The sequence below is a fragment of the Somniosus microcephalus genome, chromosome 32 (assembly GCF_052327205.1).
Source record: "Somniosus microcephalus isolate GS21.2 chromosome 32, FLI_Smic_1.0, whole genome shotgun sequence".
Lineage (NCBI taxonomy): Eukaryota > Metazoa > Chordata > Chondrichthyes > Squaliformes > Somniosidae > Somniosus > Somniosus microcephalus.
In genome coordinates this window covers 14327039-14339709 of record NC_141018.1, presented here as the reverse complement: position 1 = coordinate 14339709, position 12671 = coordinate 14327039, and the positions used below count along the sequence as shown (strand labels likewise).

Here is a 12671-nt window from a genome sequence, read left to right as displayed (position 1 = left end):
AATTTGGGCACAGCAAGCTGCCACAACCAGCAATGAGATAAATGACCAGATAGTCTGTCTTAGCGATGTTGGCCGATATGTGCGTCAGAATGCAGCACAAGGGCCAAGTCAGCCAACCCAGCACCAGGAGGAAAGGGCCACCTCAATCCCAAGAGGACATCCATGAGCCCGTCACCTACAACCACTAGGGGAGCCCCAAGAAGGAGCACAAGGTCAGGTGCGACGTACAGTCACCAAAGGGAAACACCAGCCACACATACACGGAACTCTTCAATGTCAGTTTTTGTGCTAAAAACATTAGAATTATCCAATGATTTGAATGAAACGACATAAATAACACAGCACAGTTAGGTTCGTGCTTAAAAAATTTAATTACAAGATCATTTGATTTAAGCAAATTTGAATTAAGAGTAGACTGTTTCATCGTTTGGAGTCCCTGATAGTTGGGTTTGTGCAGAGGCCAGTGTTGTCGGAAGTGCACTGGGCCACAGTACTGTGCACACGTGGGGAGGAGGGTTAATACATTGGGTGATGTGGAAGTTGGCTGAAGTTCTCTATGATAACCTGCCATACAGTGTTTTACTGGCAATGCCTCCTGGATGGTTAACTTCCAAAAGAACAATGAGATTCTGTCCTCACAAACCCAAACATCACTTTCACATAAGCTCCAGGGAAAGATTCAGTTGCCCCCGTTCCGTAGACACTGACTTGCTGTCAGCCCAGAAGGTGCCAGACTTTCCTTGGCCATTTTACTTGGGCGATCTGAATGCACAGCACATTGCCAGGGAGAAAATTGAGGGAAATCCCATCTCTGCTTATTTAGATCTCATTTCCATATATTAACATATTAAAATAAAAGTTTGGAGCAAAACCACTTTTGACCGACCTAAGCAGCCAGCTGGAGGATCACACGTGGCGCAAGGTGAGCACAGGCAGCAGATCCAGGTCCCTGATCACTTGCCACTGGCCACTGGCCATGGGGCCACTCACCTCCCTGCCCACAATGGCTCAATGAAAGGATGATCTCTTGACCCCAATATTGGCCCAATGAAAGGATGATCTCTCTGCCCATCAATAGCTAATGAAAGGATGATCTCTTGACCCCCACAGTGGCCAATGAAAGGATGATCTCTTGGCCCCAAATGGTAACCCAATGAATTGACGATCCTTCTGCCCAACAGACAGGTGTACAGGTGACACGAGACAACAAATCATAAAACCAAATTAGACTTTTTAAAAATGAAAGTGACAAATACGCCTTGAACACTTCTTTTCTTTTTGATTTTATTCTCCAATTCATTTTGTTTATGTCCAGTTGCATTCAGCTTTTGCGAATGAACATATCCAATTCCGCTTCAACGAAATACAGAAACGCACCCAACAATTTTACTAAGTGATAAACTCGCAGGGACAGTTAGGTGCTTGACAGTTCTACATCAGAAGTACAAAAGTGTACAAGACCGAGTGAAAACAGAGACGCTTAATAAACCTCGGATGATTTACACCTTCACTATTACAGACATCAAAGGGATCTCCCGACATTAAAATAAAACTCTACAACACTAATTTAAAACTTGGAATGTCGCCGTTAGTTATCAGTAACTGGGATACACCGTCATGCGCACATCATGTGATAGGAGATGATTCTGCGGTGAATGGGTTTCCCCCATATTAAAAAGACGGGGTGTCGGTGCAGTTACTCTTTAACGTAGACCCTCGTACACACGACGTCATTAGCAACCAGCGTCTGGAATGAAAGAAAAGACAAGTATTTTTTTATCATTCATAGCAGCTCACTCCGGGGCCTGTACTTACTTTAAAGAATATGCAATGTCAGATTTGTATTCAGCTGTGAAAGAAACTTTTAAAAAAGAAATAAAGACTTGCATTTCTATAGCGCCTTTCACAACCACGGGGCAGCCCAGAGCACTTTACAGCCAATGAAGTATTTTTGAAGTGTGGCCGCTGTTGTAATGTGGGAAACGTGACAACCAATTTGTGCACAGCAAGCTCCCACAAACAGCAATGTGACAATGACCAGATAAAGCGATATTGATTGAGGGATAAATACTGTCCAGGACACCGGGGATAACTCCTCTGCTCTTCTTCAAATAGTGCCATGGGATCTTTTACATCCACCTGAGGGGGCAGATGGGGCCTTGGTTTAACGTCTCATCTAAAAGACAGCAGCTCCCGACAGTGCAACGCTCCCTCAGTACCGGGCTAAAATTTCAGCCTGGATTATGTGCTCGAGGCTCTGGACTGGGAGCTGAACCCATAGCCTTCTGCCTCAGAGGCGAGAGTGCCACCCACTGCGCTAAGACTAACAATGATCCTGAGAAACATTGGGGCTGATTATCTGAGAGTGCGCGAACAGCGCGGAGGGTCAACCGCAGACTGCACACATCGTGACTTCTCACTGGCCATACATACGAGAGTAATCGCGGGTCCACTGCGCAACATGAATGAATGGGATATCAAAAGGAGTGCTGGTGTCCCAGCCAGTGGTCCTTGTAAAATCAGCCCCATTGTTACTGAATGTTACTTCCTCTGACGGTGGAGTTAATAAGAAAATCGTAATCACCTACCAGGATTAATTCATTGTTCACCAATTCCCGTGTCCAGTGTGTTTTAGGTCCACTTCCATTAAGAAGAGTTTGCTTGCAGTAGATTTTATTCTCACTTTCCCAGTTGGGAAGACTCTGCAAGAAAAAGGATGAACAAGGACAGTAAGAGATCCCAGCGGCAGAACACACGGAGATAAACCCATTCTATACAAAGCTCCCCAGTGTGCTCGCTGACCTGCATTGGCTCCCGGTTAATCAGCGCCTCGATTTCAAAATTCTCATCCTTGTTTTCAAATCCCTCCATGGCCTCGCCCCTCCCTATCTCTGTAAACTCCTTCAGCCCCACAATCCCTCTGAGATATCTGCGCTCCTCTAATTCTGCCCTCTTGGGCATCCCTGATGATAATCGCTCAACCATTGGTAGAATTCTCTACCACAGAAGGCTGTGGAGGCCAAGTCACTGAATATATTTAAGAAGGAGATAGATAGATTTCTAGACGCAAAAGGCATCAAGGGGTATGGGGAGAGAGCAGGAATATGGTATTGAGGTAGAGGATCAGCCATGATCATATTGAATGGCAGAGCAGGCTCGAAGGCCCAAATGGCCTACTCCTGCTCCTATTTTTCTACATTTTCTATGTTCTATGTTTTCTTTGTGGCTTCTGTTGCCTAGGCCCTAAGCTCTGGAATTCCCTGCCTAAACCTCTCCGCCTCGCTACCTCTCTTTCCTCCTTTAAGACGCTCCTTAAAACCAACCTCTTTGACCAAGCTTTTGGTCACCTAATTTATGTGGATCGGTGTCAAGTTTTTTGTCTTAAAATACTCCTGTGCAGCAACTTGGGATGTTTTACTACGTTAAAGGCGCTATATAAATACAAGTTGTTGTTGTTGTTGTTTTGTTTCTCGCTCGTTAGATATTGCTCAGGCGATAAAATATATACAAGTGATTTGATTGTCATAACTTTGAAATAAAAATCAATCTGAGTGCACAGTAGTCGAGTGGTTATAGTCCCGAACTAGTATAGGAACATGAGTAGGCCATTCACCCCCCTCAAGACTGTTCCCCCCAATCCAGCACCCCAGAGGTTAGGCGTTCAAATCCCACAATGGCAAGTTGTGAAACTGAATTTGATAATCTGGTCGTTTGTGGCTGGCGTCGGGAAAAATGACCATGAAGATGGCCGGATTGTCATAAAAACCCAACTGGCTCACTAACGTCCTTCAGGGAAGAGGCCTGGCCTACACGTGACTCCAGTCGCACACAACGTGGTTGACCTTTAATGCCCTCAGGGCCACTAGGGACGGACAATAAATACTGCCATGTAACGTTGCCAATATATTTTTAAAATTACAAATACAGAATTACTGAACTGTCCCCAATAAGCGGCAATGTCCCTATTTGACCATTTTGCTGCGGAATCGATAAAGTGGCGGGGCCGATTGTGATCTTCAGGTTGAAGACATGTCCAAATGATTTAGAACTGCTGCTAATCCTGTCAGAAGAGGTCAAGTACCAATAACACTCGATTCTCAGAAGCTCATTTGCATCATTATTCACAGCAACAGGTGTGGGCTGAGATGGTGAGAGTGCTACCACGGAGCCAAGGCTAATACCGAATAGCCATTATTTTATTTATTTCTGACTGGGGGATTTTTTTTTAAGTGTGAATGGCACAATCAGACCAACTGGCTTGGAGAATGAGTGGTGCACTGATCAGGAATTCTGACTCATTTATCGGGGATTGGGACTCAGAAGTCCGGGCGTGCGCTCTTCATGATTCACAGCCAGGGAATCTTTGGGAGTGCACACTTGAATTCCTGATCCTCACTTCCAAATTCCTGTTACGGATTCCCGACGGGGGCGATGGATGGAATACTGTGCACCCAAAATTCTCAATGTGTGCCCCCCGGAGGAACGGTGCTCCATGGTGGGAACGCGATTTCATAAATTTACCCCTTCTATCTTTAAACTGGAAGCTTGTGTAGAAGAGATTCGCCAGGGAGATAAGAAAAATATCAAATGGAAACACAGGTAGAAAAACACATTTAATTCCATTTGTCACTGTCATTAAGCTGGGTGTCAGTGCTCATCTCTACATGGTTTAAGATTCTAAGGGGGTCGTTTGGACTTTGTACGGTAAAACAGGATAGCGAATCGGCAGCTTGTTCTACATCTTAGAATCATACATCATACATCTTAGAATTGGGCAAGAAAGTGGAGTTGAGGTCGAAGATCAGCCATGATCTTATTGAATCGGTGGCATAGTGGTTAGCACGGTGGCATAGTGGTTAGCACTGTTGCCTCACAGCGCCAGGGACCCGGGTTCGAATCCGGCCTCGGGCGACTGTCTGTGTGGAGTTTGCACATTCTCCCCGTGTTTGCGTGGGTTTCCTCCGGGTGGTCCGGTTTCCTCCCACAGTCCAAAGATGTGCGGGTTAGGTTGATTGGCTATGATAAATTGACCCTTAGTGTTAGGGGGATTAAATACATGGGGTTACGGGGATAGGGTGGGATATGTGTTGGTGTAGGGGTTACGAGAATCGGGTGGGATATGTGTGGGAGTGGGACTAATTGGCCAGCTCTTTCAAAGAGCCAGCACAGGCTCGATGGGCCGAAATGGCCTCTATCTGCACTGTGGGGTTTCTGTGATTCTGTGAATGGCGGAGCAGGCTCGAGGGGCCGAATCCTGCTCCTAATTCTTATGTTAGTACAGAAGGAAGCCATTCGGCCCATCGTGCCTGTGCTGGCTCTTTGAAAGAGCTGGCCAATTAGTCCCACTCCCCCTGCTCTTTCCCCTCAGCCCGGCAATACTTTTCCTTTTCAAGTACATATCTGTCACACCCAGGGCATCACACTCACGGTGTCACACTCACGCATCACACTCATTACACTTTAAGTAGATAAACAGCCTCTACCTGTTTTGTTAGTGCTGAGTCTTTGAGTATATTCAAAGCTGAGATAGATTTTTGGACTCTAGGGGAATCAAGGGATATGGAGATGGGGCGGGAAAGTGGAGTTGAGGTCGATGATCAGCCGTGATCTTATTGAATGGTGGAGCAGGCTCGAGGGGCCATCAGGCCTACTCCTGCTCTTATTTCTTATGTTCTTATGTTAACCTTGCTGCTTTGCTGAACTCTGATTGTGGCTTGACTGGTAGGAAAATCTTCCACTGCCAGTGAGGAACGAGCAACCCAAATCACACCAACCAATCAAGTTGCTCAATTCCCCCCACCCCCACAGCTCCCAATCCAGTGTCGGCAACCGCCACAAAACAAACCAATCAAGTCGTTGAGACAATTTTCTTTTTGATTTCTCTGAGCGGCTTGGCTTTCCCTCAGCCGGCCAATTATATACAACTGCCAAATATAATTCACAAAAAAATACATAAACTTAATTATAAAATGGCCCTTATTCTGTTGGAAATCTATTCAATAGGTTTCCCCCACCCTCTTCCCCCAGAGGCCTAGGGTGGTGGCCCTTTCCTAGAGCTTGCCTATAGAGCTAAGCCTTTCCTCCTGACCGTACCCAGGCCTCAGTGCACAGTGACAGCAGCTAACCTTGCCCTGGGAAGGTTAGCTATACCTAATTAGAAGCTTGAAAGTTCCTAGAATACATGGCCATTGCACCTTCTTATTAAAGTCGTGGCTTGGCAGAACCAAATCCTCATCCAGCCTAGATTTAGCAGGAGCTGTCCGTCATTTGTACAGCAAATATATAAACCGCTCAGTTATGAGTGTAACAATATTTCACCATCGCTCGTCTTGTTGTAGACGGATGTGAAAACTTCATCCAAAGGAGTCAGCGACTCCCAATGTGAGCAATAATCCAGGGCTCTAACACAGACATGAACAGCCTCACTTCAGACCATTGCTTTACCAACCCATTGGGGAGGAGGAGGAATTAATATGGATAAGCACCAAAAAAAACCCAATCACTGCCGCCCTTGTCTGATCTCAAGTCCTTTAGTAAAGTCGCAGCGAGTGACGAGAGGGTGAGTTGAGAGACTCTGGGAGTCCTGCTGCACGTTATATGGTCACAGTCTATGTGCTACTGTCCATCGATGAGAGGGGCATTTGGCAGAAGTGAGGGGGGATGTGAGGAAAAACTTTTTCACGCAGCTGGTGGTGAGGACCTGGAACTCGCTGCCGAGTGTGGTGGAAGCGGAGACATTCAGTGTTTTCAAGGGGAGACTGGATAGGCACTTGAGGGAAATAAACTTGCAGGGCTACGGGGATAGAGGGGGGGAATGGGACTGACTGGATTGCTCTACAGAGAGCCGGCACGGACTCGACGGGCCGAATGGCCTCCTCCTGAGGCGTTATGACTCTATGACTCTAAGTATTTGGTGATATTGAAATCAGGGATTGGCAGATTAAAGTTGAACACTTGAATCAAACAAAGATTTGTCTGAAACTCGTGTTGTGCTTTGTCTCAGTATATCTGTTAGAAGTAATATTCTCAGACTTGCCCCTCCATCTCTCTACTCTATTGTCCCTCCCCATTGACCTATATATTTTAAAATGTTGCTGTCAGTCTGCATCTTTCCATTCATTTGTACAATCTGATTAGTCAAGTGATCACAAAAACCCCTCCTTATTGTTTCTGGTAGTGTCACTGCATTGCCCGCAGTGCTCTGGTAAAGACTTCTCTGTTGCTGTTACATCTACAAGGCACAAGCCAGGAGTGTGATGGAATACTCTCCACCTGCCTGGATGAGTGCAGCTCCAACAACACTCAAGAAGCTCGACACCATCCAGGACAAAGCAGCCCGCTTGATTGGGCACCCCATCCACCACCTTAAACATTCACTCCCTCCACCACCGGCGTACCGTGGCTGCATTGTGTACCATCTACAAGATGCATTGCAGCAACTCGCCAAGGCTTCTTCGGCAGCACCTCCCAAACCCGCGACCTCTTCCACCTAGAAGGACAAGGGCAGCAGGCACATGGGAACACCACCACCTCCAAGTTCCCCTCCAAGTCACACACCATCCTGACTTGGAAGTATATCGCCGTTCCTTCATCGTCACTGGGTCAAAATCCTGGAACTCCCTCCCTAACAGCACTGTGGGAGCACCTTCACCACACGGACTGCAGCGGTTCAAGAAGGCGGCTCACCACCACCTTCTCCAGGGCAATTAGGGATGGGCAATAAATGCTGGCCTCGCCAGCGACGCCTACATCCCAGGAACGAATTTTAAAAAACCTCTATTCCTGTCATCCAGTGGCCAGGTTTAATGCCAGACTGAGTAGCAGCCACTCCAGGGCTGATTGTCTGCCCAGCCTCCCTGCTCCACGTCCAACACCATCCCCCCAGCCAAGCCCTGCTAGACTTTGACCCAATGTTCAGCCTCTCAGCTTGCGCCATCCAACCTGACCCAGGGGGCTTGACTGTGCTTTTCCCCCCAGCCAGCATACTCCCCCACCCCAACTGCTGTGCACAAACTCTCCCAATCACAACTGGCTGCTTCCCCTCCCCACCCCCCCCACCCCACAAAATGACTGGTAAAAATGACCCAAAGTTGAAATCTCGCCTCTGAGTCAGAAGATTGTTGGTTCAAACCCCTCTCCAGAGACTTGAGCACATAATCTAGGCTGGCACTCCAGTGCGGTACTGAGGGGGTGCTGCACTGTCGGAGGTGCTGTCTTTCAGATGGGACATTAAACCGCGGCCCCGTTTTCCCTCTCGGGTGGACGTAAAAGATCCCATGGCCACTGCATCAAAGAAGAGCAGGGGAGTTCTCCCCGGTGTCCTGACCAATATTTATCCCTCAATCAACATCACAAAATACAACAGATTATCTGGTCATTATCACATTTGTGGGAGCTTGCTGTGCGCAAATTGGCTGCTGCGTTTTCTACATTACAACAGTGACTGCACCAATGTTCCCTCTAAGCTGTGCGGCCGCGTGGCTCTCTGCCGGTCCTGCGCAGCCCGGCTTTTTCAATGTTAAATTTTGCGCACAAAACTGTGAATGGGCCGCGCAGCCCCTTAAAGGGGTCGTGCACCCCCAAAGAATTATGGCGAACACTGGACTGCACAACAATAACGTTCTTCGTTGGCTGTAAAGTGCTTTGGGACATCCTTGTGGTCATGGAAGGCGCTATATAAATGCAAGTCTTTCTTGCTTTCTTGTTCACCTTCACCTCATCTTATGTCAAGAGCCAGTGTTGCTCACACTGGGAGTTCAAGTCACCGGCCACTACTTGATAATGTTTGGACTACAGCTGACCTCACCCTCTGCCACGGAAACAGTGACAACGGAAACGGTAGCATAGTGGTAATGTTACTGGACTAGTAATCCAGAGGCCTGGACTAATAATCCAGAGGCAAGTAGTTCATAAACCCACCACAGTAGCTGGGGAACTTAAATTCAGTGAATTAAATAAATTGGGAATAAAGGCTAGTATCAATAATGTGTGACCATGAAACTATCGGATTGTCGTAAAAACCCCACCTGGTTCACTAATGTCCTTTAGGGAAGGAAATCTGCCGTCCTTACCTGGTCTGGCCTATGTGACTCCAGACCCACAGCAATGTGGTTGACTTCTAGCAAGCCACTCAAAGGGAATGGGCAATAAATGCTGGGCTTGCCAGTGATGTCCACATCCCGTGAACGAATAAAAAAAAAACACATCAACTAGCAACACCTACAAGCAACCAAGCGTGTAACAGTCATGCAGAGTGCCGGGTGAGCAGCAACAGACAGGAGAGGCAAACAATGCACTAGCAGGAGAGAGAGAAAACATTTCTTTCCATCCCCCCCCCCCCCCATTTTCCTCCAAGCCACAGGAGGTCAGCTCGTCTATTTTAATGCTGTCCGTTCAAGGGATGCTCAGACGTTACTGGGAAGTGAGTTATCGACAGCATCATTAACTTAATATAAAGTAAACTGGCCAAGCAATGTGCCAGCTAATGATGAATTAGTCACTATTCGCTTTTGCAGTCACCACAGGGAGCCACCCACACTCGATGTCAGTGTGTGTCTCATTGTAGCATGTCTCCCCATCCCTTACTGTCTGCCATCTCCTTTTTTATTTAGTGTTGGAAAATCCTTCTCACTGCCAGTTATACTGCATTTTATTCTGAAAATCTTGCTCCAGAAACAAGGAAATGTTTAATCCACTCTGTGACTCTTCAATATGCTGTCTAATCCTTTAAATTCAAAGTGAAATTAGCTGCTAATTACATTTTTTGAAAGCAGTAAATTCCCATTTTTCTGTCTTATTTATCTGGCTTAATTCACATTATTGCCTCATTCATTTTATTTTTTTTAAGGACAGAAAAGAAGTGACCCCACTTTGAAGTCCTGGTAGACTGTAAATTTTCACGTCACCTTGCATTTTCGCCCGTCCACCGTCTCCTCTTCGAACTCCTCGTCTATCTTAAAGTTGATCTCAGTGGTCCTGACGGTGGTGGAGGTCTTGATGTAGAACTGGTCCCCGTCCTGCCTGATTTCCACCAGCGGTTTGGATGCTGCCGCCACCGCCACTTTCCTCAGCATTGCATTGACCCCTGGACGGTAACATGCAGATAATGAAGGAGTCCGATCACAGCAGACCAAATAGTCCCAAAAAATACACTGTGACAGACTTACATCGGGAGGTCACAGTTCATTTGATGGCTTTTATTCTTCACTTCTTTATCTCCAGGAGAATGGCTACCAATCTTTTCTGTTCCAAGAACTAAACATAATTTGCGGTGAACAATAACCAGCTCACAACACATAGGATTACACAGGATATACGGCACAGAAACAGACCATTCGGCCCAACCAGTCCATGCCGGCGTTTATGCTCCACACGAGCCTCCTCCCGTCTTTCCTCGTCTAAATCTATCAGCATAACCCTCTATTCCCTTCTCCCTCATATGCTTGTCCAGCCTCCCCTTAAATGTATCGATACTATTCGCTTCAACCACTCCCTGTGGTAGCGAGTTCCACATTCTCACCACTCTCTGGGTAAAGAAGTTTCTCCTGAATTCCCGATTGGATTTCTTGGTGACTATCTTATATTGATGGCCTCTAGTTATGCTGTTCCCCACAAGTGGAAACATTCTCTCTGTATCCACTCTATCAAAACCTTTCATAATTTTAAAGACCTCTATTAGGTCATCCCTCAGCCTTCGTTTTTCAAGAGAAAAGAGACCCAGCCTTTTCACCCTTTCCTGATATGTACTACCTCGCATTTCTGGTATCATCCTTGTAAATCTTCTCTGCACCCTCTCCAGTGCCTCTATATCCTTTTTATAATATGGCGACCAGAACTGTACGCAGTACGCTAAGTGTGGTCTAACCAAGGTTCGATACAGGTTTAGCATAACTTCCCTACTTTTCAATTCTATACCTCTAGAAATAAACCCTAGTGCTTGGTTTGCTTTTTTTATGGCCTTGCTAACCTGTGTCACAACTTTTAGTGATCTGTGTATTTGTACTCCGAGATCCCTTTGTTCCTCTACCCCACCCAGACTCACACCCTCCAAATAATAAGTGACCTCCCTATTCTTCCTACCAAAATGTAATACCTCACATTTATCTGTGTTGAATTTCATTTGCCAATTATATGCCCATTCTGACAGTTTCTTAATGCCCTCCTGTAACTTGTTGCAGTCTCCTCAGCATTGACTATCCCGCCCAATTTGGTGTCATCCGCAAATTTAGAAATTGATTTTTTGATTCCAAAGTCTAAATCGTGAATGTAAATTGTGAACAGCAGTGGTCCCAGCACTGATCCTTGTGGAATGCCACCTTCTGCCACTGTGAATAGCTTTTACCCCTACTCTCCGCTTTCTGTCTTGAAGCCAGCCAGCAATCCATTCTGCTACTTGTCCCCTGACTCCGCATTCTCTGACCTTGTTCATCAGTATTATGGGGTACCTTATTGAAGGCCTTTTGAAAATCTAGATAAATTACATCTACTGCATTACCCTTGTCTACTCTCTCTGTTACCTCTTCAAAGAATTCAGTGAGGTTGGTCAAGCAAGACTTTCCCTTTTGAAATCCATGCTGACTATTCATTATTATATTTTTGGTTTCTAGATGTTCTTCTATTTTCTCCTTTAGTAGGGATTCCATTATTTTTCCTACCACTGATGTTAAGGTGACTGATCGAACGTTCTGCTGGAGAAGATAACTCGACCTGAGAGAAGGGACTCCTCCCATCCAGTTACTTATAGACAACACCGACTATTGAATGTACAAAGGGCACATGAATCAGTGCAAAGTCATGTACTCTGGGACCAAACCCTTTGGAGGGCTAAGTTTTTCAGAGTCATTTCTCGAAAGTGCAATGAACGATTCCTGGAAAATGTGTATATTATAGAGCAGAATTAAAGGAGCCACAAGCAACAAGCTTTATTTATTGATGATGCCGCTTCGGTTTTGTCAGAATCGTGTTGCCTATTCCAGTTTAGGAAAAATGAACCGATTGTTCAGTCGCCCATGGATGGATGGGGTTTTTCCCCTGTTGGAAGAAAATGTTAAAACAAAAATACAAAGCGAGCATTGGATCAAGATTCAGCCTGAAAGACAGCTGCCAGCTCGATCCCTGTGCATCTGTACCGTGCAATTCAGCAACAAGCAACTCGAGAGAGGGATCATCGGAACAGGGTTAAAACAAATCAGCCTTACCCAGTACTTTCAACAGCTCATCAAAATTCTCGCTGCTTCTCATCTTCCAAGTGCCGGCAAAGTTGGGCATTTTCCTGCGAGTTTAGCCACGGATGCTCGGTGCTGTGCCTGGGAGGGACTCTCTGTAGAACCAGCTCTTGTACACTGGCCGCTCTCAGCTGCTGCCTGTCAAACCTTCCTGCTCATTGCGTGACTGGTCTCCGCTCTGAATCACACAGCGTGCTTGCTCCCCGAGTCCAAACCCAGCCAGCTGCAACCTGACATTTAAAGCCACCAGCCCCCCACCGCCCCCCCCCTCCCCTCTGTGTCTTTATGTCTGGCTGGGTGGACGGGGGGATCCAGCCTGTGACGCGGCCTCTTGCTGCTTTCAACAACAACAACCCAAAAAAAACAATCCGCTGGGAGTTTGTTGGTCGTGTGAGACAATTAAAGGCACCGTCGCCCTGCCTGAACCACCGCTCGGGCAGGCCCCCC

At 46.5% G+C, this 12671-nt stretch overlaps 1 protein-coding gene across 1 annotated transcript; it reads right to left on the bottom strand.

Moving 5' to 3' along the window:
• Positions 1–352: 352 nt before the first annotated feature.
• LOC147097278 (cellular retinoic acid-binding protein 1) lies at positions 353–12467 on the bottom strand. Its single transcript, XM_085972097.1, has 4 exons — positions 12198–12467; positions 9906–10084; positions 2589–2702; positions 353–1747 (listed from the first exon to the last, which is right to left on the bottom strand). The coding sequence occupies exons 1-4, from the start codon at positions 12265–12267 to the stop codon at positions 1697–1699; spliced, it is 414 nt and encodes a 137-aa protein (XP_085828223.1). The 5' UTR covers positions 12268–12467; the 3' UTR covers positions 353–1696.
• Between the last annotated feature and the right edge of the window lie 204 nt (positions 12468–12671).